This window comes from Melanaphis sacchari, unplaced genomic scaffold, assembly GCF_002803265.2.
Source record: "Melanaphis sacchari strain LSU unplaced genomic scaffold, SCAv2.0 Contig72_pilon_pilon, whole genome shotgun sequence".
Lineage (NCBI taxonomy): Eukaryota > Metazoa > Arthropoda > Insecta > Hemiptera > Aphididae > Melanaphis > Melanaphis sacchari.
In genome coordinates, this window is record NW_020271519.1 from 770,718 (window position 1) to 798,533 (window position 27,816).

General features: G+C 24.4%; 1 protein-coding gene across 3 annotated transcripts; it reads right to left on the reverse strand.

Annotated features, from left to right (window-relative positions):
• Nucleotides 1-883: 883 nt before the first annotated feature.
• Nucleotides 884-27,816, reverse strand: LOC112600812 (diacylglycerol kinase eta-like). 3 transcript variants are annotated; one of them, XM_025348117.1, is made up of 25 exons: nucleotides 27,701-27,816; nucleotides 8,734-8,842; nucleotides 8,411-8,516; nucleotides 8,183-8,319; nucleotides 7,685-7,776; nucleotides 7,488-7,618; nucleotides 7,250-7,418; nucleotides 7,074-7,176; nucleotides 6,869-7,014; nucleotides 5,942-6,127; nucleotides 5,707-5,875; nucleotides 5,557-5,640; nucleotides 5,374-5,499; nucleotides 5,106-5,305; nucleotides 4,126-5,027; nucleotides 3,878-4,066; nucleotides 3,705-3,804; nucleotides 3,474-3,642; nucleotides 3,301-3,401; nucleotides 2,681-2,868; nucleotides 2,348-2,615; nucleotides 2,153-2,273; nucleotides 1,975-2,064; nucleotides 1,747-1,899; nucleotides 884-1,380 (listed from the first exon to the last, which is right to left on the reverse strand). In XM_025348117.1, the coding sequence occupies exons 2-25, from the start codon at nucleotides 8,788-8,790 to the stop codon at nucleotides 1,084-1,086; spliced, it is 4,284 nt and encodes a 1,427-aa protein (XP_025203902.1). In that variant the 5' UTR covers nucleotides 8,791-8,842; nucleotides 27,701-27,816; the 3' UTR covers nucleotides 884-1,083. The 3 variants fall into 3 exon arrangements, with proteins under 3 accessions (XP_025203902.1, XP_025203903.1, XP_025203901.1); XM_025348118.1 differs by lacking the exon at nucleotides 27,701-27,816 and adding an exon at nucleotides 8,933-9,078 and having other exon boundaries at nucleotides 1,975-2,061; XM_025348116.1 differs by lacking the exon at nucleotides 27,701-27,816 and adding an exon at nucleotides 8,933-9,077.

A 27,816-nucleotide genomic window follows, 5' to 3' on the forward strand; every position in this document is an offset into this window, starting at 1 on the left:
TTATATTTTATGCCTATGAGTTATACATTAAGATTGAATAAATTGATAAATTGTAGGTTAATATTTTTAAAAACTTTTTTATTAAGAAATGTATGTTTGAATTATACTAGTTCACTATTTTGAGTTATACAAACGTTATTAAAAATTAAAAAAAAAACAATGAAAATGTTAATAAATAGTTATTTGGCACTTAAGTTACTAAATGATAGGGATAATAGACAAGTCAAATAGAGCAAGTAGAATAAGTCTTTGTCATTCCTGTTTTAAATTTAACATAATTTACCCGTTAACATAAAACTAATAATGTCCATTATTAACATATTGACAGACATTTACTGATTATACATATGGCAGGTAGAGATCCAGAATTTAAATTTGGAGTATGTGTACAAATAATAGTATTTTTAAGAATAGAGTAAATTTGTACTATGCTATAGATGCTAATAACCTAGTAGCAATGTAACATGATATCAAAACCAATCGCTATGCTCATCAAATGACGGTGCATATTTTTACACATGTAAATGCACGCCTTTATATCCCAAAATTATATCATTGAATTTGTATACTATTACAAATTAATGTAATAAAAAAATTAAAATTGTATTAATAGAATGCACTTAATTAATATTATGATTATGGATATTTAGGACTATAGCTCATGTTCCAATTATTGTATTCATTTCTAATGCCAATACAGAATAAAAAATCATGTTAATCTATTCATAAAAAAAAAGAATTTAAATAAATATTATGCATAAATAGAATTGTATAGTAATATTTTATACCTATTGGATATGCACTATTATATATTATAACTTAGGAACATCAATTAAATAGATAATTTTGTTCTAGATTACTATTCTAATTCAAAATTTGTGTATAGGTTTAGAAATTAACTTCATTAAAATTAAAATATAAAATTTGAGACATTGGAAACTATCTATCATTATATGATGAGAAAGTATTTTAATATAACATAAATAAAATATACTAAAAAAAAAACTTAAAAGCTTGTGTAAAAATATACACAAATATTAATGTATATTTTAACCAAAATACTTCACCTTACCTCAATTAGTTTTAATGATCTTCATGGATCATGACTAATTCTTTGATAGCCATAAGTATGCGTTTTAAGTGCCCAACTTTGGTCATACCAATTTCTTTTAAATCTCGTCGTGATAAGTTCAATAATTCTTTGCCTCGAATATCATTGTTAGCAAATACTTCTGTGTATTCTCCCAACTGAACTGATTCAAGCCAAATTCCCACCTCCACTATGCTCCAGTTAGATATATCTTGTCTGAGTGGTTTTGATGATACTACATTAGTTTTCCATAATTTTTGCCAAAACTGTCCTTTACGGCACAACTTGTCCTAAGATAAATTAATAAAACAGTTAATTATTTATAAATCACATTAAAAATATTTTCAAAATATTTAATATATTTTTTAATATAGATAAACGAGAGTACAAGCAATATAAATTCAAATCAATGAAATATAAAATGCTATAAAAAAAAAAAAACACACATAATTATCACAATAAATGAAATTTCTTTTTTTATATTGTTATAACATAATACAGTTGACTGACAACTTTTTTTAATATAGGTAATTTTTATAGAGGCCCAAAAGAATAAATGTACTGATTAATTAATTTAATCAATCATAACTCATAAGACATAAGCAAGTTAGTGTGTAGTTACTATGTAATTATAAAAAAAAAATTTAATAGATTACCGATTCATAAGCATTGTTGAGGAAATAAACATAACATGATGATGAATCATAATCTTCTTCAGAGTCCTTAGATGATATTAGACATTTTTTAAATTCAATTTCAAGTCTGCTGAATGCTAATGATAGTTTAACTACAAATTTTCCATTAAAAACCTTGTATTTAAATAAAAAAAAATAATAATAATATATAATATAACATTTATAGAAAGACAAATTTTGTTTACTTACATTTTCTGCATTTCTGATCATAGATAGTGTTTCTTCATATAAACGTTTTGTACTTATCACAAAATCAGTTACTACTGATCGTAACTCCTTCTAAATCCAAATAGAAAATTAATTCATGAATAAAATGTAGAAATATAAAAGACAAATTGAGTATAATACTAAAACTATTATAACCTACTTCCTTAGTTTCATGTTCAATGATACTGATTTTTTTAACATTATCATTAGTAATATCAGTTAATTTTTTTACATCATCTCCTTTGAAAAATTTTTGTTTCAGTAATATTTCTCTGATCAGTCTAAAAGTAATAATCATAATAATTTTAATTGTTTAAAAATGTTATCATAAATATATGAAATATTTATTTATTACTCTATTAAGTTTTTTGTGGCTTCCAGAAATTCCTTTAAAATAATCCATTCATCTTGGCTTAAAGGGGTAAATCTACATAGTGATTGGCTATGTGTACGTTTACTAAGATGTTTAATTTGTTTTTGTTTTTCTTCCCACGATTTTAGTGACAGTTCAAGTGCCTTATTTCTACATAACATTTTCATTCTGTTTTTGTGAATTATACGAATCATTCCAGGAGGCTGAACCCACGCCTCACCATCTACTTGTATTGGTACTCCTTCATCACCTTGGTTAAAAGATAAATATACACCTCTAATTTCTATGTATCTTAAGAAAATAAATAATACATACCCATAATATTTATTTGTACAGTAGTACATTGAGCAATACGATGATGTTGTAAGTTTATTAAACGTGATGCAGCCATTTGGATAGTTCCAAACACAGCAACCACTTCTAATATTCTATCATCAATACTGGGAGCTAAAAAGACTCTATCTTCTTTAGTACCACCCCAAAAATTTGTACCGCCCATGAAACTAAACATTAAACATTAATTAATTTGGATCTAAATACAGTAGAAACACGATTATTAGTCACTATCTGTTATAAGTCATCATAAAAATCTGACAGTTGTGGTAAACTCATTGAAATGCCTAACACTTAATGGTATCACAACGACTATCAAATATATAAAAAAATTATTTTGAAATATTTAACATAATAAGCGATAAATGAGACATGAAAAAATATATTTTTAATTTAATTTAAACAATGATTTGACGTGTAGTTAGTATATGAATTTATTATTATATTTAATACATTTAATTTATATGAGAATACACACATTGTAATTTATATATGTTAACTGAAAAATTTCTGTTAACCGTTTAATTGATTATCTGTCAAAGCTCCAGTCCTGTGACTGACAATCGAGTTTCTATTGTAAACATAAGAATATGAAACATTACCTTGGAATATTAAGTATTACAATTCCTTGCAATGAAGGAAGTGGAATTCTTTGTCCATCACATTCCAGTTGTACTCTTTGATCCAAATTTTTATAGGTTTTCTTATCAAATAGAAAAGAAATCAAAATTAAAATATACTTATTATTTATGAAAAAAAAAAAAAAACAACTTACTTGTAACCATTGTTTGCTTCCCAATACCCCATACCACATGTAGTTTCGAGTCCGTGACCTACATTTTTCTGGATGCTCTTCTCTTTTATGATGAAAATCTAATGAGATTTTAGCATCTATGCCAATACCAAAGTAATTATTCATAATGCATTTTTCAAAAAATCCTTCTCTGAAATAAAAATAAAATTATTATTGTTTTGCTTCTAAATTTATAGTTATAATTTTATATACAGCAATGTCTCATCGGGGTCCATTAAAGGCACAGCAGGAGCACACAGAGCATCAGCATTAGCCAACAATACTTGACTTATCAAGCTTGATTCTGTTACGTCTATTTAAAATAAAATGAAAAATAATATTTATTAATATACAAAATTAAACCTTTCAAAATTATTTTTTCTTACTGGGCCAAGTAGGTAAAGTGACCAATGGATTAATAATTGGTAAATGTTTATTACGTTTAATCGATGTATAATTTTGTGCTGAGCATGGTGTAGGTGAAGGATTTCGATTATTTAATGCTGTACTACTAGAAATTCTATGTGAAGATCGCAAAGGCGAAGCATTTAACATGACAGGTGATGCTGCAGAAACTGAAAATAAAACAATTATTAGATTTATAATTTTAGTTTCATCAAATATTTACACATACGTCTCCGACAACTGTCAAAACTATTTCTTCTACAGTCCAGATGTGACTCTTCTACATCACACAATTTATTGGGAGAAAAATTTTGGGGAGAAGGAGGATCAATGACCACAGCTGGACCAGCCATTGTTTGACTTCTTTTTAATCCTTTAAAACCATGCAATTCATCATCATCATCATCATCAGCATCAAGAACATTACTTGTTGGTTTGGAATCTTGAAGTAGGTATAAATTATCACCATTAGTACTTAAATTACCATTAGAACCTTGAATTCTGACATTTATTTCATTTGGTACTTCTAAATTCATGTTGACAGAACATTTTTCTGATTCCTTGGTTATATTTTTGAATCCAAACTCAATTTCAGCTTCCATATCACTATATGTTTTATTAAGATGACGACATTTAATTGATCTTCGTGCGATGTCATTTCCCTCAATGAAATGTGCAATACTACATTTCTTAGAACTATTTTCTACAATTATAAGCTCTTTACGAAAGTCTTCACTTTCTTCATCTTCTGGGGATGAGGATATTAAATTGGATACATCTACATCAGATTCCACACACTCATTTATACCAAAATTCAATTTTGGCTGATGATGTAAAAATGGCCCTCGACAAGCTTGGCGAAAACTGTAACGAGACGAAGAGGCTTGGCACTTGTTATCACACATTTTGTAACTATCTGGTATCTCATCTGATGCTTCAGACGAATCGATATGACAAATATTTCCTAAAGATTCTTCTTCGCTTATTTTAAATGCAGGATATGTTTTTAGTGGTTCACTAATTTGGTCTTTGCATTCATTTTTTAATTTATCAGTTCCGTATATCTGACAATAACTATTCAAATCATCATACTGTGAAGTTTGATAAGTACTTGTATCTTCTTCGGACATCCTATTCATATAATATTATTATATTTGATATCAATAAATATTTAAAATACATAAAAAATAAATTATTAATTTAACATACACAGCATTTTGATCATCCAGAACTATTTCCTGATGGCAATCAGAAAATTCCACAGGTACAGGCAATGATTCAATATTTAATTCAGTTGAACATGATGACTCTCTTCTTAACATAGGTAAAGGAGAAATAGATACAGGATTGGCAATAGATGTAGGGGTTAGCTGTTGAAGATTCAGATTAGTATCGATGCTAGGTGACAGCTAAACAGTAACATAATAATTTAACTTAGTATAAATACATTACGCATCATAAATATCTTTAAACATACTAGTTGTGATGTGGGAAGTAGAGTTGAAATAGTAGAAGGAAAAGTTGTCTTGCCAGAATGATCAATTAATTTTGTAACTGATTTTTTGAGACTATTAGCTCTTTCAAGTAATTCCTTTTTATACATCTATATAAACATTTATAACTTAAAATTTATTTTATAAAAAATAATTAAATCTCATACATTTTTGATGGCTTTACTTTCAGTATCTTTTTCATTGTTAATATGTATGTTTTCTTCATTTAAATCATTATTCTGTACTGTTTCCTAAATAAAAATGAAAAGTTAAATCTAAATCCTGTAGTGAAAAAAAATAAAGATTAAATATCTTACAGTTTTGGTCTGATATGTTATTTTGAACTCTTCTTTTTGAAGAAGTTTTAAAAATGTATCTAATTTATACTTTAAATCTTGGCGCATATCATTGAATTCAGTATTGCCGATAACATTACTAATTTCTGATATGCATACAATAAAATCTTTGATAGTACCACATAACACTCTGAAAGTGCATAATAAAAAAACAATTAATTCAAACGATTATATAATTAATACAAAATATACTAACTTGGCTGTGTTAACAATTGTTTCGTGTTCATGAGTTTGCAAAATAATGTTCAAATTAGTTATAATATAATTGTAGTATGTGGTTATGGCTGATTCTAAACTAATACCCTCTTGTACCCCAGAATTCATTGTGAGTTTTGTGCCACTACCTATGTCAATACTACGTTCATATACCATTATACTCCATCTAAAATGTGCATACAAAGTGTTAAATAAAACCACATATCATACCTATAGTCTGTCTCAAGAAAAAAAAGAACCACATATCTAGTACCCCCCCCAACCACATTTCAACCTAGCAACAATTCATAGCTTACATGCGAGAAACGTTCCTTTCTTTTATGAGACAGACTATACAATTCATTAGCCATAATTAGAGTGCAGATTTTTATGCAATTTTTAATTGTTTCCATTTTAATATTTTAATTTTTTTTTTTTAATATTTCTTCATATTTGATGGTTATTCCATATTTCAGTAACATCTAATATTTATTGCTTATTGAAGTGAAAATAAATTATACATAATCTTAAAAATTTAATGAAGTAAGATAATATTTCATTGACTAGAAAATTCTAATAATAAATTTTGACAACCAGAATCTAATAATTTTTCAGAAAAAAAAAAAAATTATCATTAAGAATGTTTGTTTATAATTTTTTTAATGATTAAAAAAAAAAAAATTAGTACTTTTGCATTATCAGTTCAGCTATTAAATGTATATTAAACTATTTTTATAAATGACAAATTCATAATTATTAAATAAAAGTTTATTTTTTTTTTTTTTTTTTTTTTACTACAACTGATTTTATTAAATTATTTTGCATTTATTCTTGATTTTTTTTTTTATAATAAATTATATAAAATATAGTGATATTTTTAAGTGCATAAAAATGTGTGATTTAATCATCATCACCAATCAACCATTACCTGTCAAGAATCTTAGTACTGGCTCGTTCATACTTATCCAGTATTTGTGGTAAATGGGCATCATCATCACAAGATGCGCCCCAACCCAATACCCTTGCTAAGTCATTACCAGTTCCCAAAGGTAATACACCGACATGACATTGCACCTGATATACAGACATATTTCGATTATAATATAACTACTCAGTAAATGGATATATGTTACCTGCATATTAAGTCTATCAATTTCAGAAAGTACCCAACCAACAGAACCATCACCACTACATACTAACACTCTGAATGGATTGAAATGTCTAAATAATCTTAACCTATTTAATAAATAATTTAAGAAAAAAAGATATTTTATTTTGTTTAACAAATAAAATGGTAAAATTCTATTACCCGGGTCCAGGACCATTTCCAATGAGATCAAATACTTGTGCTGGATTCAATATTTGCTTGAACCGTCTGAGAAATTTTATACCTTGATTGTCACCGGATTTAGAATTGACAAATACCAATAATGGGGAACATCCATGGGGTTGGATTGCTTCTAAAGAATCGTCACTAGCTATACCATAAAAAATTTTAATAATTAAGTATTCTTTTATAGTAAATTAATTTGTAATTAGTATCTTACCAACAGAATGTATAGCTGTGGGTGGTACAACACTTAGTCTATTGGATCCTAATGGACATTTAATTGTATGTTTAGGGCGACACGCAGTATGAACGGTTGCTCTACACCATAAACATCTCCAGTCTTGGAGCCTGATTTCAATTGAATAAAAATAGAGTTAACTATTTTATCTTAATTACACAAATAATGTTATGTACCTCAAAACTGATCCACATGTTTTATCACAGACTGCACATTTGGAAGAAACAGGTAAATTTCCTTCTACCCATTGGTGTATCATTAAAATATTCTAAAATATATAAATAAATAAATTGATTACAGAAAAATGTTTTAAACTAATTTACATTTCTTTATAATTAATACATAGATACATAATTAATATCAGTAAAACATATTTAAAATATTTAATTAATTGTATTTGAATCAATTCATGAAAATACATTTAACATTAAGATATTGTACTATAAAGAAATTTAATAAAAGGTAAGTTATTAAGTTAATAGGCAAATAAACTACATTGTTAGTTGATATTTTTGTCTAGTAAACATGGTTAAAAAGTTTTATTTTAAAAACAAAATTTGTTTATTACAATATGAGTTTCTGTTTAAGTATTAAAAATGATTAATATTATATTAATATTGAATAAATGTATACAAATAACCAATATTTTCAAAAATAATAAAAATTATTATTACCCCTTGTTTATCTTCAACTATGTCTTTTCCGACACTAGCTAATGTAGTCCACTTGCAGTTGCTGATCGCCTTGTCTACGCATCTTTTATGTACTTTACACTTACATACCTCACAACTAAATCCATGAGATGTAACACCTAAATATTTTTGAAGTGAAAATTAATTGATGCATTTTTTTAAGGATGAAAGCAATGAATGATAATTTTGATATTGTATTATTTAAATTACCTGAGAGCTGCTCTCGGCAGATATTGCAATATGTTGGACGTGCATGTGAAGTAGTATGCCACGAGTGATTTCCAGACAGAAAATCATTTAAATCCACACCAATTGGCTAACATAAAAATAAGTCAAGGAAAATTAAAATCAAAACCTAAGTTAATTTAATTGTTTTCATTAATAGCTTATACAACATTAGTTATTTCTAAAATAAATATTTTAGTATTAAAAAACTATGTACAATGCACTTATTTCCTTAGTAAATTATTATATAGCTCTAGTAAAAAACTGTTACTGAAGCATTCAAGACTTTGATTGATTGAAACGATTACCTGATTTAAAATATCTCTGCTGGCTGTAACTTTTAATGCTGCCATCCAGTCTTCCATGACGTACAATAAGCACAGCTATTTAAATTCACCAAGCGTTGAGCTTGGTCACCTAAACAAGTGAAAACAAAAATCGCATTAGACCAAATAAAATTCATTGCTAATTGGTCTTTCCATCCAATTGAACAGACATCCAACTAACCGAAATAGCGACCATCCCAATAATGAGTACTCATATTTTTGTTCGACCGGTATCGGGAAAACTGCATTACCAATCATTATACACCGAAAAATCTCCGTTTAAAATAAAAATATAATTAAAAAAAAAAAAAAAAAATTAACAGTCAACACCTAACTAATTTAGACGACTTTGATAACGTTATCACCGTTTCACGATATTATCATTTTACAAATCTGTTCCATTATCAAACTTGATAATCACTATCACGATAATATTACAGAATAGATGAAATTAATTACACAGCTATATGCCACACAAGCAATAGCTTAAAATAAATTTAAATATTTTTAAAATTACATTGTGTACTAGTAAAGACGTAAAGTATAATAATATACTTATGAGAAACTTTGAATTAATTTTTTTTTAATTAGCATTAAAACTGAACATTTTATACATTTTTAATTACGGAATATTTTTAATATTTTCAGAATTTCGACGAATTTTGTCAATATTTAAATTTCAAATACTTACAAAAATCAATTTTACGTAAATATTTTTAATATCTTTGATTTTCTAAACTAACAACTTATATGTGATCTTGTATTATATTTTCGAGAAACAAACAATCCTTTTAATACTTTTGAAAAAAACTAAAGTAAAATATTTACAAATAGCACAAAAAGAAAAATAATTGAAAATGAGGTATATCATATTACATATAAAGATTTAATACATAGGTATAAGCATATAATATAAATTGGTTTTGCGTGAAAATTCCTGTTTATTTCCAAATGAATATAGCTCTACTTAGAAATTAGAATTTATAATCAATAAAATATCGGTTCATTTTGCTATTATAATAATGAAAAATGTTTTTCTATTGTGTTAATAAAAGTAGTGAATGCCAATTAAATATTGCTGATTTAGGTGTATTCCGAAAGTCCATTTGGGAAATTTACTTTAAATTCCCAAATTTCATACCCGGCCTTAAATTGATAATAATATTCAACTTTCAACTATTTGAATTTTGTTTCGAATAAATTACGACTATTTTCAGGTCGTGGTTTCAGCAAATTTCGACGAGTATTTAATTATAATCTATTTAGAGTTAAAAGAAAGATGAACCGTAGATACGCATTTAAAATGCTTACAGATAAATTATACCAATATTATTCACAGCAATTTTAACAGAAATCAAAATATTTTATAATATTAAATTAAATGGTGTTCTCTTGAGTTCTTCATAATTTTATCAGAAAAAGAGTTGGATTATGTAAAGGAAAGGTACGATGTAAATTTTAACCACATGAAGTACCGCGGTGGTAAAAATGTCAGTTCTGAAGACATAGAAAATAAAAACAAGAGATAATTATGCTCACTATTTTATGAACGAAGGGGCAGTATTATTTCAGTATCTAGTATTTTAATTTTTAATGCATCAAAATATTTTCAGTTAAATTTTATATTGATATTATTGCAATTTTGTTTGTAAATTTTGTATTGTTAAACTTTTTGTTAAATCAAATTATTTATTGCTTATAATATAATAGTATTATTGTCATCAAAAAGGAGTGAATAAAATTATTCGTAATTAAAAATCTTTATTAAAATTATCAATGTAGTCTTTTTTAATTTTAGAAAAATTTAACTCTTAAATGCTGTAATTATAATATATAAACTTGCTTTTTTCAAATTTCTAAGAAGCTTGTCCGACTAAAAGTTTAAACTTAAATTGAACAAAATAACTTTAAATAAAACAATTTTCATAATGTATTTAAATTGAAAATAATACACACAAAAAATGTATTTTATGAATCACTCACCGATGTTTCGCCTAGTGTGATCGGTATACCGATTATACCTAATGCTAATTGAAATGTGTGTGCTATGCTGTACATAGTAGTTTATAACTGTATTTAGTACTCTTAGAAGTATTAATAAAGTACATTCCAATTGTTTGGAAACCGAAAGGAAAGTTTGGCGCACAAAATGGCGTTATGCAAATCAACTGGTATAGCACCCTAAAAATTTAAGGCATACAATTATTTAAAAAAAACTTTTAGAAATATGTTTATAATATGTGTTCAATAAAATAGCAGCGATTAAAATATTTTTTTTTACATTTATACAAGTAATTATAAGGTATCTTTATATTGTATAATCCGTCTGTACCGAGTGAATGGTATGCTTCTGAATATACCTCCTAATGGTTAAACCAATTTTGATGAAATTTTTTGTGTGTGATTGAGTGGGTTCCTGAATGATTTAGATTCATAATTAGACCCGGTAAGTGGTGCTACAACTAGGTTCTAGAAAATGTCATCATGAATATAACTTAAATAACGGATGTATGAATCTTATTAAATACCAATGATGAAGTTTTTTAAATGAAAGAGCACACTATGGAACAGATTCTAACAATGTAGCACTATGCGTTCGTTTGAAAGAAAAGTTTTAAGTTTATTTCTGATTTAATAAGTTAATTAACAATCAATTTATTAATTTTCAGATTAATCAATGAATACGCACTAAAAGATATAAAAGGAACGCTGTGTCGTTTGTGAACGACAAATATAAGTACCTAAATAACGAATTGAAAATAGTTTGAATCACATAAGAAGCGTAATTGTATTGGATAATGAAGTGAACGACGTACAAGTATAACTGCTATGTTTTTTCTTGCTTGTTGCTGCTATTTCGGGTAAACTCATAAAACAATCTATACATCTATGGTTCTGATGATAAAAACGAATAATATAGTTCACAAAGAAATATTAGAAAATCAATAGAAACTTTAAAGAATAATTTTAAAAATATATTTAGTCTGACACCCAAGCGAAAAATAATATTTAAAAAATACTGCTTATAAATGGCCAAAACAATTTGCACAGGAACGCTGGGCGGGATGGCTATATAAAGTTGATATTTTGGAAATATCATCCATACACTAAATCAGAATATCAAAAATATTATTTATCCATACGCAGGTTACGTTATTTTAGTATTTGGTACCCAAATTTAACACAGATACATTTTTTAGGTCAACAAAGTGCACGGGACAACTAGTTGATATTATATTATTATTACTAATGCTGAAAATTTACAGAAAATGTATTATTTTTAACATACTTAAAACATAGATTTAACACAAAGTTTTAATTAGGTAAGAACTAATGAATACAATTTTGAAATTTTTATTTTGCATTGTTTATAATTTTTGATTTACTAGATATTTTTAAGTAAATTTTCATTTACTATTACTTTTTTTCAATTTTTTTTATTAATTTCCTTCTATTTACTAATTTTAAATATATTTTATTTATTATTATTACTTATTTAATTTTTGTCTTATAAATATTTTACGTACTGTATGTACGTCATACTAAATTAATAATATTTTAAGTTTAAAACAATTAACATTATATTTAATAAATGTTTATATTTTTTTTAACTATATGATTGATAAATATACTTACATGCATTTTATACTGCATGCATTTGTTTTTAAATTTTAGTTTTTTTAATACGTTAAATTCACTACCCCTATTATTATTAATATTATATATGAAAAATGTTCGTACAAAATGTGTACGCCCAAGTTGTGACGTTGGTTGTTTTAAAAACATAAATTATCGCTTAGATTCTACCTGAAAATATAAAAAAATAATAATTTTAATACTTTAATAAGGCATTCAAACCTCCAATAGGATAGAACCTGTATATACATTATTATTGCTCTAACAAAATAAAATTACAGATTCTAAAACTAATTTATTTGTATTAATCGATCAATGAATTGCATATTCAAAATATATTTAGTTTTTATTTTAACATAGGGGGTGTTATTTAAAAAAAAAAAAATTGAATTACCTTCCTAAATTTAAAACTCAATTTGTATAAGTAGGTATATGCGTCATGGTGACGAATTTACGACGTATTTATTAATTATTAATATAATTTAAACGTGTACATGCATCTATCGCTGTATAATGCAATGTTGCGTGTGTGAACAAAAAAGCGTGTATATTAATACCATAAATACAAATTACAATGATATTATAAATTATAATCATTCGACGAAAAGAAAAACCTTGAACGTATGGCGAAAATCGTTATTTTCAATATTGTCATACCACGTTACAATGTAGTATAGGTACTAGTAGAGTTCGACGCGACTGATCACACGCGTGACCGTGCGTAGCGATTATTGTTATTGTTTTGAATATTATAATTTATAGGTAATAAATTATCATAATAATATAATCAATAATCGTACTTTTAATGTATATATCTGCAGCATCCGTTCGCCGTTGCTTATAATATATGAGAGCGGCTAATTTGCCTTCCAAGGTTATACTCGTATATACCTCCTAGTACCTACATGTCCTACATATAATTATTATTATTCATTCACGATTCACCAGACATACATTACGCCCGGGCTCTAATTTAAATTATGTACGATATACTTATCAATTAACTAATTGTCCTACCTATTGTCAAATCCGAATATGAGAATTTATTATTATGTACTTTTCCGAGAATATAAAAGAGTGATAAGTATATCGAGTGATACATATTTTTAACCACTGGTTATATTATTTTCCAATTAAACGTTATATTTTTTTAAAGCCGATTCAAATGTTTTTGTACAGGTTTATGTATCTATAGTTAAATGCATTAGAAGTAAAATAATTTCCTGTATTTTTCGATACAGTAACATGTCTGCAAGTATTAAATAAATATTTTGTTTGGGGATTCGAGATCAAGATGAATGGAGTAAAATATCAAGGGGTAGTTTCAATAGTTGTAGGTCTTTGATTACTTTCAAGTTTGATGACAGATTAATTTATTCATCTAATATTAAAGCTAAATTGGTTCTGTTGAACGCAGATTTAATATTTTCTACATAAGTCTTTTTACAACAAATCGTTTAAGACGGTTAAAGTACGCAGATTCAGCGTTTTCTTTATAATTATCATCAAAAATATTTTTAATAAAAATAAAAATAAAAATATGAAATACTTAAACGTAATAATTTTTTTTTTCAAAAACATAAAAAGTGAGCATATATTTACAAAAAATGTATACCTATACAATTATGTAATTAAATTAATCGATTTTTACATAGCGTATTGACTTATTTTGTATTTGATTTGATTTTGTACACGAAATGTGTATAAGGAAGAAATAGTCTTTTATTATGTATCAAATAATATCTATCTATGGTTATATCTACTTTCAAAACTAAAGTAATTTTATCACGTGTCTTGTAACTAATAATACAATACATATTAGATTATCGTATTCGTATACTTATAGATATATTATATTAATTGGTCGAAGTATAATAAACAGCACGTGTCATACATGCAGATTTAAAATGTATGAAACACGTGCATAATTAATTTAAATATAATTATAACATATATCTAGTTAAACCAAATTAATTTACAACTAAATTATTGTCTGTCCAAAACGTTGTGTTACTATTATGTTATTATTAAAAAACATTCAAAAATAATATGACAAATTTAACAATATTGTAATATCTATTATAATATTATATAATAAATATTATCCAACGCTAATATTATTATTTATATATATATATATATATTGATTTTTTTTCTTAAGTATCACAATAGAGTATTATATAAGTACTTATTTACAAAAAAAAAAAAACCAAAAGAACTAATAAAAAATTAATTAAATAGTTAAATAAATAAAATCACAGTCTAGATAAAAATATGAAAGTTTTAAATTTTCAAAACAGATTTAAAATAATAGATTTATAATATTTTCAATAAGTTTTGAGTATGTACCAATATTTCAAAAATGAAAAATATGTTTTTATCAAAACAAAAAAAAAAGTACGATACAAATATTTATGGCCAACATTTTAACGATTCCATTCTGATCTTTGTTATTATATGATATACTATAATTAAAAAATTATTACTTAAAGTTTTATTATTTTTTCTGTGTACAACTATTAATATTTTATGCAATGTATACATATAGGACATTTTTTTGTATTATGGCAAAAGCGCATTCGATGATTTTTTTTGTCCTCTGACTTCCGAGTGGTTTTATTTCTATACTTTCCAACACAAGCGCATGTGACATGTTACGTTATAGTTGATAGTTACATATTAATATACTCGTATTATTATATTATATTTTTAAAGTAATACTTTAAAAATATTAATATAATACTACATTAAAATCAGCGTTCAATGTTCACTTTAAATTTCAATCAATGACTATATTATTATTGTATTCATGTAAATAGTAATAAATATAGATAAAATAATTTTACCTATAATTAACACGCGTTAATTGTCTATAAGCATTTAATGTCACAAATAATTTATTTAATCAATTATTAATTTGATGTGTATTTATAAAGTCATATTATAAATTATTTTAAAAAGGTTCCTTTATTTTATATAAATATATTGTCTGTAAATTCTCAACAATTCAGTATATTGCGCAGCCAAATTGCATGTCATACACTCCTTTATTGTTTTTATTTAATTAACATTTTTATACACACATAGAATAAAAAAAAAACTGTTAAATCGTCCGTGTTTTATTTGCATATCAAACGATATATTTATGTAATAAGAGACAGTAATATAGGAATGTAAGGTATATTATACAGAATGGTTCACCGAACGGGCATGCAAATATAAAATATATGTAAAATGTATTCAGTTGCTTATTATATACATAGAATATTTTTAAAAACTATAAAATGTTAAAAGATCTATAATATTTACTAAAATTTTCAAATACCTACTCATATTTTATAAATCTATTATCGAATAGATTATTATCCTAGGCTAATTAAAAAATTTTAAAAACTAAGATAGTTTTAACTAAATAATAATGATTATTATCAATATTTTATTGCTTACAACTGATACGTTATAATAATAATATTATTAAAATTGTTTCTACTTATATAGTATATAGGTACGTGTATTTGTATAAAATTAGTTTTATAATATTATTGACTGTGTGAATTTACCTACCTATAATATTTCCTTAAAAACTATTAACTACCATTAGTAATGAAAACTATACAGTATATTATATCAATAAACAACAACCAACAAGTACTCTTAACTAATCATTAAACCGTATATAGTATGTAATATGTATATTTATTCATTATTATTAGTGTATTATGATACATATACGTAAATTAATGTCTATGAATCACTCCTATAATAGCCAATACTGACGGGGTACTCTTTAATAATAATAACTAAAACAAATTTACTAAATGCAATGTTCTAAATTTGTATATTTATAACTAGTAAATCATTAGTACCTAATCATGTTCGATTATTTATAACCTTAAAAGTTTAGGTAATTATCTAATTTTTAATTTAACTTTTAATAATTGTTTTTACATTACATGGTGTAACAATAAATTGCAGAACATAAAAAAGTGGACTACATGAATTTTGCTATGATCATTTTTTCCATAAAATTATTTAGAGTTATCACAACCTAATTTATAAAATATTTTGAATTATAATACAAAATAACAATAATTATATGAGGAGAAATCGTTAGGTATGTTTGAATAATACTCAAATTATGTTATTTTTAGTGATTATTGGGAATAAATATTTGATATTATTAAAATAAAGATTCAAAACTATTTTATAAAAACGGATAGTTAAAATAATTTATTCATAAATTTAGAAAATTAGTGTATGATCTTCCGTCCATTGATAAAAATGTATTTGTCATTACCTTCTGAAACTAAACTTAAAATGTAATGTTATCAGTATATTATACAATTAAATAACAGTTTTTTGTGAATCACTAACTATATTTTATTTTTAAATATGTAAGTATTTAAAATAGTAGTATTATCAAATGGACAAGTAATATCAGCTAATTAGTAAAATACCGAAGAAAACAATTCACCATTAACTACATTGCGCCAATAGTATATTTAGCTATAGTGTAATTATTACTTATCGTGAACCACGAGTGATCTCACGCGAGGAAATGATCATTAGATTCTCCCAACCACCATTAATGATAAATAATATAATATTTATAATCCTCAGTATCTGCCCTCAAAAATATTTTTAAAAAAGGTGAAAAACAAATTATTTTTTATTTTTATGGAATACAGTTTTAAGTTAATTTTTTTATTGACTAAACTGATTATCGACTATTTATTACAGATATATTAATACCTTATGTATATGATATATGTGTCTTTTTAGTATAATTAATACATTCATATAGTACGCAGAGTGATTAACCAAAGTATATTAACTTCCATTTAATCCATAGAAAATTAATATATTAAACTTCTGAGTTTTGGAACTTTTAATTTTAAGTATACTTAAGGACCATATTTTCGAATAAATAGATTATTATATCATTGAATGAATACGTTATAACGTAGCTAATATCATAACTTATAATATAATATATGTGTATACAATATACATACTGCGATATGAAAATGTATGAGTTGGTCGTGATTACGAATCACCCGCGTGTGTACTTCAATTGTTTAATCTTGTCTAAATATACGTCTATATTTTTATAAGAACTCAATAATTGGAAACTTAATATTATGAGCACCAAATTTTAAGCTTAAAGCTAGTAAAAAAGTTGCGCTTTCGGGTACTCTAAATCTCTTCCCAGTTATATTGTAAAATATTCTGATACACAAATAATATGTATACGATAATTTAATGCAAAGTAACTAGTGATGCACAAACGATGGATAACCCGAAAATCGAACGACGCGCATCTTATAAAAGAGGTAAAAATGAACAATGATGATGGGGAAATGATATACGGCTTTTAAAAATGTAGATATGTCTAAATCGAAATTTTAACGAGTCATTTTTTATTTGTATTTAGCTTTGTGCACCAATAAGTCAATAATAATATAGGTTTGGTAATTATAATTATTAATATTAATCTATCAACATTTTTTAATTTGTAAAAATTATCTGACTTAAATAAATACTAGACTCAATATTTTAATACTGCATTTACCTTAATACGAGTAGTTTTGTTAAACAAATTTTTTATTACTTGGAATTCCTGGGCCCTTACTCGCCGTCATGGGTACACTTAGTCTTTTTATAATTATTCCAAAGCGATGTTTCTTTTATTTATAAGCATTGATTATTCATAATATCGTTGACTGACTTTTTTTAAAATTGTCTTTTTAGGAAACCTATATGATACACATTATATACTGTAATAAATATAACATTTTAAAATACTTTTATTATAATGTTTATTGGTAAAAGTGTACTATAAAGTATTAGTTTAAACTTTTGATTTTTAACTAATAACCTAATTATTTATTTCATTATCTGATATTCTAATGTAAATTTATTTTCCAAGTTAAACTTATTTAGTAATTTTAGTATAGATAGTATAATAAACTTTAAATTATTAAAGTAGACACACTGGTGTACATAGTGAGGTACTTATTTCATTACTTATATCTAAAATACAAATGCTTGAAAAAAAAAAAATAAAACCAACTGTGAAAACATGATTATAACGTATATTTCTAAGGTATTTCTAATATTTTTCAATATAACTGTTAAAAGTATCGCTCTGTATTATGAATTTATGAACACCACTTGTATTTTCACTATTTTCTCGGCGTATATATTTTTCCACTTTTAAGTCCAATTTATTGACCTCTCTCAACCACGTACGCACATACCTATACGAAGATAATACAATTTTTATGATTGTCAAATCGTCCGTCGGACCGAGTGATAGATGAACTAGCCGGTGTATTGTACAATGTGAGATAAGTGATATGTTATACGCGCTTGCGACTATTCTCACGACCTCGTGTATACATATATATGAAATATGTCATATGTGTAGACCCGACCGTTGTATATTATAACAATATACGCAAGAAAACTACACATAATATAAAATATGGTATACATACATATATATAACGTGTCATCTGTCTACGCCTATATGCGTGGCTCGTCTCGAATAAGTAATGATTGGACTATGGTGGTTGTAGACAAGCCAGAAGAAAAAGAACGCCAACAAAAAGATTTCTGATGAGACAAATCGAGAAGAATATTTTATTTTCTCTGGTCCACATATTGTGCTGTGGTACGGCCGTGATTTGATATTTTGCGGGAGGTCTGCCGGAGGATTAATGGCTTTTAAAAACGAGGCCAACGAGCGCCAATCGCGGTCTAGGTACGAGTGGTAAGTCTTGGTGAATGCCATTGCCAAATAAATTATACGCACCGTATATGGCAGTAAAGCTCTTATAGAAATCTCAACCACCCCCATTGTGGCCGAAAGACATGTATATATACTTATACGATATGTACACTTAAATTATATCCTTTCTGATAAATTAATGCTTAGTTTAACTCTTATGCACCACATAGCAGATTTCTTATTGCCGTGTCAATCAAAACATAATATTTATATAGGTACATAAAATACATTTATTTCGCACAATATTTACGTCACAAACATGACTTAAACTAATATTTCGACGTGTTATACAATATTATATTATTATGTTTTGTTTTTACGAGAAAGTAAAAATTATTAATGACTTCATGATATAATTTTTATTTGTTATCAAATATAGTACGTTATATCCTTAAAACCGTATAACAATCAAATTTTCTCGTGTTATAATTATTTTTTGATATCATTATTCATTTTTTAATCGCGGTAGTAGTTTATACATAATATATTTTTTAGAAGTTAGAAAAAATTAACATGTTTTTCAACTCAGTCAAAACTTTTGGTCCACCATTCATAAGTATAATGTATTAATGTATGTCAAAATAAAAATATATAATACAGTTTAAATGTATTGATTTATGTAGACAATGATATTATGGTACTACCTACGTATAAAAAATGTGTAAGCTTTTTGAAATTATTTAATTTTTTAAAATAATTTAATATTTTTATAACTGGACAACAATATTATGTTATCATGCAAGTGTATATATAATATGATTTACTGGATCAAAACATTTTAAAATAAACTTTTTATGGGTTGCATGTAATTGAATGAAGCAGAAATATTCAAAATTGATTATTATATAAATAAAAAAAATAAATACAATTTGATTATGAACGGTATAAATACTAAGAATAACCTAAAGTATGACGTCAATTTTACCTCTAGTATCGGATAATAGATGTACTATGAATATAAATTATTATCGTTAAAACATAATATAATATTTAAATATGTTAAATCTATTATTGATACATACATATATAATATAGGGCAAGTGCGTGATTTTTATTTTAAATGTGTATCGTTATTTATTTTAGACCGTCTATTACTGAGTATAATAAAATTCTTTTCAATTTATGTATGTTCAATTTTTCAAAAATTCGTATCATAAAATTTTACAATTCCATGTAATTTTGTGTAATTGATTTGAAAATTCATTTGTGAAATTTTAGTGTTGTAAGTATAAAATCACACGGGATTTTGTTATATTGTATATAAACTGTTTAAACGAAATAAATTTAACATGCATAAATCTAAACATTAACTTACTCTTAATATGTCAATTTTCAAAGTAGAAAAAACTTAATGGCACAGTTTTTTAAGAAAATAAATTTAATTCAATTTCAAATTTAAAAAATAAGTAATATTAAGTATTTTAAAATCAGCTTCATCTGTTTAAAATAGCATGTGTTACCTTTAACGTTGAAAAACTGTATATACAATATACATATATTATATTATTAAATAAAACAATATTCCATAAAACAATGTTTTTATATTATTTACATTAAAATCTTATTGTTTAAATATTTTTTTTTATTAAATATGATATTCAATAACTTGATTTCAAAAAATTCAGAACAAGCACACTTTTCTCACTCTGTCTTTAGATACATATTGAAAAGAATAATAGACACAAAATCCGAGTATACTTTGTATATCGAAGATACCACTTAGGCTGGTGGATCAGATTACTGTTCTACAATTTTAAATCTGAAAGCGTTATATTATTGAGTTCTAAAATTGATTCTGAATAAAATTTATTTACTGATAAATAAATAAAATGTTGTGCTTATATATATATAATAGAGAATAATATATAAAAAGTATAATCATTGTTACTTAAATTATAATAAATCGTAATATTTTATTTTAAATGTATTGTTAAAATAATAGTAATGAATTTCAATGACCAAAAGCTCTAATTATTGGGTGATGCCAAGAACATCTTTGTAATAAATAAGGAATACTTAACTGAATATATTTCTTATAATCAAATTACTTTAAAAACATACATGTTCTGTTATTTTTATTCACAAGGTAGTTCATAATAAATATTTATGAAAGCCTATAACATTTAATTTATTTTTTATTTTTATTTATTTTTTTTATTCATAGTATAGCTTCAACTCCTAAGGTTATTAGTTTAAACTCTAATTTATTTCTAAATCAACTCGTAAAATTATACATATTTCAATAGACTATTTTTCTACAGGTTACAATAAAAAAATAATTATCATTTTTTTATTGATAATTTATGTGTTATTTAATCGTTTATTATTACTATTAACTCATATTATATTATTATATAAAAAAAAATTGTGTTTAAATACTGATCAATTGGTTTTAAAATTATATGTGTTATTTGTCGTTACAGGATCATTTATAGGGCAAATGAGAGAACCGCATAATTACTGAAACACTGTTTCAAAAATATTACAGATTTTTAAAATATATTAATGTATTAATTAATATAAATTTTAAAATGTATATTTTACTAAAGACTTATAGATAATGAAGTTAATTTTCACAATGGTTTTATTTATATTATAAATTTAATTTTGTAGGTAGTTATATATTTTCATAATATACAATCAATTGTAATAATTAATTTAACTATTCGTAAATTGTTTATACATTTTTAAAAAATTGTATTAAAATAATATTTATTTGCGAAAATGTGAATGTGTATAGTGCATATAGTGCAAATTACTGCGGATGAATAAGTATGTTTAAAAAAGTATGCGTATTTAAACTTTGGATGCCTTTAACGACTATTTATTAAATTAAATTATTATTATTTTTTTTTTAATCAGTTAAAAAATCGATAGTTTCATGATTTTTATTATTATGAAATATAACTAATATAACTTATATAACTCAATATCAGATACTAACTTTTAGAACATATTATACATATCTAATCATAAACCTTATATTATATCTTAATTTGACTTGGCATGTTTTCGATTTATTGATAATACCACTCCCTATGAATTACTCAAGCTAATTGTAAGGAAAATAAGTTTTAAATTAAAACCGCCTTTTGTATATAATGTTTAAATTAGTGTTCTATTTTTTATTAAATTGCAAACACCCCGAGTAAGCTACCCCCACTGATCTTCATTCGAAATGTAAATAACTTTTCTTAAGTGTATACTGGAATAAATAATAATTGAATTAATTGGTGTAAATAATTTTTTTTTTTTTATTAGTCTACGGTGAATCATCTTTAATTTCAAACCTCTAATCCTAACTCTTATAGGACACTAATACACTACTTAAAAAAGAAAGAAGCATTTAACTTAAAGAAGATACGCTTTTACGCATAATTATTTGTAACCTTTACTTATCTACTCCAACAGACTTAATTAAAAGTCAAAACCAACTATTCCAAATTAGACAAGTCACACAATTTATTAAATAATTAGACTCAATAAAATTACTTAACCACTCATTTTTTTTTTTTTTTTTGAATTTGGAACCGACTGTTCATTAATTTGAAAATGTTTAACTAAAATTCTTCTTTACACACTAAACTAAAAATTGAAGAACCTCATAAGCCTAAAATAATTACCTAATGTCAAAACTTTTAAAAATATGGCCATATTAAAGGTAACCGTGGATATTTCCCTTATTGCGTTTAATGCGGTGATGATCACTCCTCATTTATCTGTCCAATTTCACACAAGCCCCAATGAAATGCGCCCTTTGTTCCGGTAATTACCCTGCAAACTACAAGAGACGTGTAGCTTATAAAATTCATCAACAACGTCAGAAAACTAACCTAAATATCTATAAATTATCTATTAACCCTACTTTTAAATGTAATAATATACAAGATAGCCATTCATAATATTGTAATAAAACTCCCTACAATCTTGCGTCAGGACAATCTCAAACCCACCCTTAGACAAAAATTGGCCAATGATTAGTCTGCTATTCAACTTTAAACTCTGAATATATTTACACTTATGCCTAGTTTAATAAACGATTTAAGGCTCGTATTAATCCTCTAATTTCATTAATTATTCAAGTAATTATCAGTTTATCAGAAAATAAAAATTGAATAAATCTGTGTCTAAAAAATCTCTTTTTATTTTATTTTTTGATACTAACAGTCGTGTAAATTAACCCCAAAGTATCTTAAATGATAGACAAATAGACATTTCACTTATTGTTGGAACTTTTACTTCCTCACTAACTGTTGTTCTGATTATATACAATATTGTTTAATAATTATTTAACCTAATAATATTCCTATTATTATAAGTGCCTTTTAGTCCCTTTTGTTACATGATATTTCGAATCCAAAATTTGCAGAACAATTCAATACAATTAAAAAATATTTTATCATTAGTAGCGACTTCAATGCTAAGAATAATTTATGTGGCTGTCGTTCAAATAACCCTTGAGGCACGGTTATATATAATTATGTTAATACCAATAATTTTAAAATACTCTTACCCTATCTATTTGCTATCTTCTTTAAAAAAAAAACCACTGAAATATTAGATAAATTTGTCACAAAAACACCAAATAATTTACACTGCTAAACTTAAAATATTATTTTAAATTTAAATTCTAATCACTCATTAGTTATACTTATTGTGTCTGCTACTGCTACAGTAATTATGGAACCACCCATTAGACTATTTTCTCCCTTAACTAATTAGCTTGTATTTCAAAATATCCTGAATCAACAAATTAATCTAAAAGTTAATCCAAGTCGAATCTTGACATTGACAATGCAGTAAACAATACAACCTAACTAATACAATCAGTAATTAGTCGCCAAAATTTTTAATTCTTTACAATTAATTTTTTTTGTTATTTTTGAATTACAACATAATAACATAATAACAAAAATTTAAATTTTTTTTTCAAAACTTTAAATAATTTATTTAAAACAAAATTATACCCATGTATTTGTGATATTTTTAGATTGCTATAAGTAATTAATTTATAAGTTTTTTTTTTCTAACATAATTCTTTATTTAGCAATCTATTACAAACAAATAAACAATAAGTTTAATTGATGACATATATATATATATTAAATAGTCATAGAAAAGATGAAGTAAAGAGATCTCCCATTGAAGATACTTCGTCGGAGGGGGAATTTATGAGCAACCTTTTATTTTTAATCTTTTAACTTACAAAAATATATTTTCATACATTAATCAGAAAAAAAAAAATTATAAAATACAATTCAAAAATTTGCAAATAGTTCAAAAAGAATCAAAATGTCTATAAAAGATTAATTTAAATGTTCAGTGAAAGTTTTACATGCTTCATAGTTATTTATTTTTGAATTAAAATAAAATCTATTTGGTTAGAAAATTGGTTTCGTGTAAATTTTTGTTTTTATGTTCCTAATTATACGGGAGTAATAAACTTGATAATTTTCTGAATCAAAGTTTGATATTTTTCAAATATTTCTATTAACAATTTTTAAATAAATTTCCTGTTACTTATAATCAAATATTGCAGTTAATTTTATATTTAAACTACGAGAATTTAAAACCAAATTAACTTTATTAATAAATATTTTTAAATATTTTTTTCAATAATTTTATTTTGTTAATCAAATAATATTAAATTAATATACTTAATAGTAAACAAAACATCACTTATCGAACAACGAAGAAGTATAAATAATAATATAAAAAACAATAATCATAAAATGGTTGACCATTTACAATTTTGCATACAATATGCATCAGTATTGCTTATGTGTATCATATATAAAATAAATAAGTGACACCTGTCAAGGAGAGTCGCCTATATCTGTCAAATTTGAATATTTAAAAATATGCCTCAGGGGTGTTGAATATCTAACTTAAAGTATGTAAATGTATTTATTTGAATCGTACATACCTATAAGGATACGATTCAATGAGCGATTAATATAGGTACAAAATAAATATGAATTAAACTATCTGTGGAGTTATTTAAAATAATTTTTATATTTTATTTTAAACTAAAACTGAAAAATTGAAAGTGATTAACTTTATCTGAATCAAAGTGATAAGAAGAAGCTATCGTGTAGAAATAATAATCGTATATCTTTTAAATAATATAATCAATTTTGCATTACTTGACTAATTAATTGATGGAAGTAGTGAATTCTGTATATACCGTACTGATAGACCTATCAGTGATTATGGACTTATATTATTTTAATGACAGGTTTAATATTATTCAGTTTTTATTTTAACTAATAAAATTTTATTGGCAGATATAAGTGAAAAAAAAAAATATTAATTGTATTAAAAAATGATCATTTAATTAAAATGTGTAGTGATGTGCTATTTTATACATTGTTTGCTCTCTATATTTCCCAAGTATTAACTAGGAAAAAAAAACACTAGTTATTTCATTATTTTTTTCATTAATTTGTCTTTTTGATAAATATCTGCCAATACAATTTTAATAGTTAAAATATAAGCTGAATAATAATTACCAAATATACTTTCATTTCATTAATCATTGTAATTAAAATCTGGTGAAAATTTACAATTCAAATTTTTACCAAGAGTAAAATTTATTTGAGATGTTTAACTGAAGTTTAAAATATTGTTGAAGTAAATGTTTCTAGTTAAACTAAAATAAACATAATTTAAAAAAATACACACAAATAAAATAAACATGTATGTATTTTAATTTTCTCTTTGTGGTATATATTAAATGACATTATTAATTTATAAAATTGTATTTAAATAATTTTAATGATAAATATTTATTGGTTAGAGTTTTTTTTAATACAATCTCTGAAATTAATGAGATATTTATATTTTTACGTTATATTAATAGTTTTATTTTATTTCTGAATAATTTTTATTGTAAGTAATAATAACATTAATAACTGAAATCACTTATATATTAATTAAAAAGAATAATAACTGTTATGTAGTTTTTATTGAAATTAATAAGTATATTTGTATTTTAACTTTTAATAATTTTGAATTGAGTATTAAAATTTATGATACGAATATTACAAAATATAGGCGAAAGCTGTATCCGATGTAATATTTTTAACTGAATTATTTTTTTTTTTTTTTTTTAAATAACCAACTACAAAGATTTTGGAATTATTGTTTATTTGTATTTCATGTCTAGAAAATGTTAGGGAAAAAATTTTCAAGGCATTACCTCAGTACAGATTTATTATTTTTTTTTGATTTGGTTCCTAACCTAAGCTTAATATGTATGATAAATTAACTAATATGATAATCAGTAGATTGAGTAAATTTATCACACTTTTATATATTATACATAATTTAATAAAAGGATGACACATTTATTTTAAGTATTTAAGCTTATTAGTAGGTAAATTTGAATCTGAATTAAGTGTTTAAAACGTAAAAAAAAAAAATTTTAATTAAATTTAAAGAAATATAAAATAATGTAATTTTCTATGATTAAAGTATATCTAGTATTAAATTATTTAATTTATCTCTTTTACATGTGAATTATAATGTAATATCTTATGTTCATGTCATCATAACTTTTGATGAAGATTAATCTTACTGTATAAATAATATTATTTAAAATATAATAATAATATTGTATAATGTGTATATAATATAAAGAACCAATGCGAGTATATAATGTTATATTACATATAATATATTTATAATTTGTCTTTTTAAATAATAATTAGAATGTTACTAAATATAAAATATAAATAATGTAACCTGCCTGTCAAATTTTTCTAAATTATCTATATAATCACTCATAAATATGTATATTAGTATCTATTCATAATTTTTAACCATCGTGTTTTGTAAACATTTGTCAATAACAAATTAAATTCTTTATATTTATTTTATTTTAACTTTAAATAAGATAAACGTTGGTAATTGATACAAAACTTTTGGTTAGAAAACTATACCCACTATTATATATTTTTACATAGTTATGATTACTATTGCTATTAATTTAACACGAATATTAATAAGATTGGACATTTATTGTATATAAAACGTTGAAATGAATAAAAGAATAAAATTTTAACGATCAAGTAATATAATAAAAAAATAACATTATTTTCTAAAAAATCAGAAATTATTTTGTAAAATATAATGTATGAAATCTTTATTTATTAAAAATATATTAATATGTTAATTTTTGAATTGTTTTTAATGCCGTATAAAATAAAAATAAAAATTGATATTTTTTATTTATTCTTTATATTAAATGTTTTTGCATATTATGCACGTATTTATCAATTTTTAAAATCACATTATTGTATTTTATTAATGTATAATATTTTTTGAAAATATTGATAAAATAGTTCATAATGGAAAAAAATATTACTAACGTGACACACGTAATTGTAGATAATTTTGTTGTAAATTGTTTATCATTAATAATTAACAACATCGATATCATAATACTATTTATATCATACAATACTACTATACAAATCGATGAACAGTTATGTAAAAACCATTACGCAATCAACTTACCCGTGCAGGTACATAATGTTTCATGTAATCAGATAAATATGAGGTGAAAGATCCGACGTCTCTGAATCAAAAACGCCGCTGGATCAGGACCGGGACGCGAGTGTGTACGGTTTGAA

Excerpts from the sequence above, each read along its gene's own strand:
- LOC112600812 (XM_025348117.1), bottom strand. The coding sequence starts at position 8,790 with ATGGAAGACTGGATGGCAGCATTAAAAGTTACAGCCAGCAGAGATATT. Across the intron at positions 7,015-7,073 it reads TTGATAGACTTAATATGCAG|GTGCAATGTCATGTCGGTGT; the intron begins GTAACATATATC and ends TCTGTATATCAG. Across the intron at positions 5,028-5,105 it reads CTGGATGATCAAAATGCTGT|GATGTCCGAAGAAGATACAA; the intron begins GTATGTTAAATT and ends TTATATGAATAG.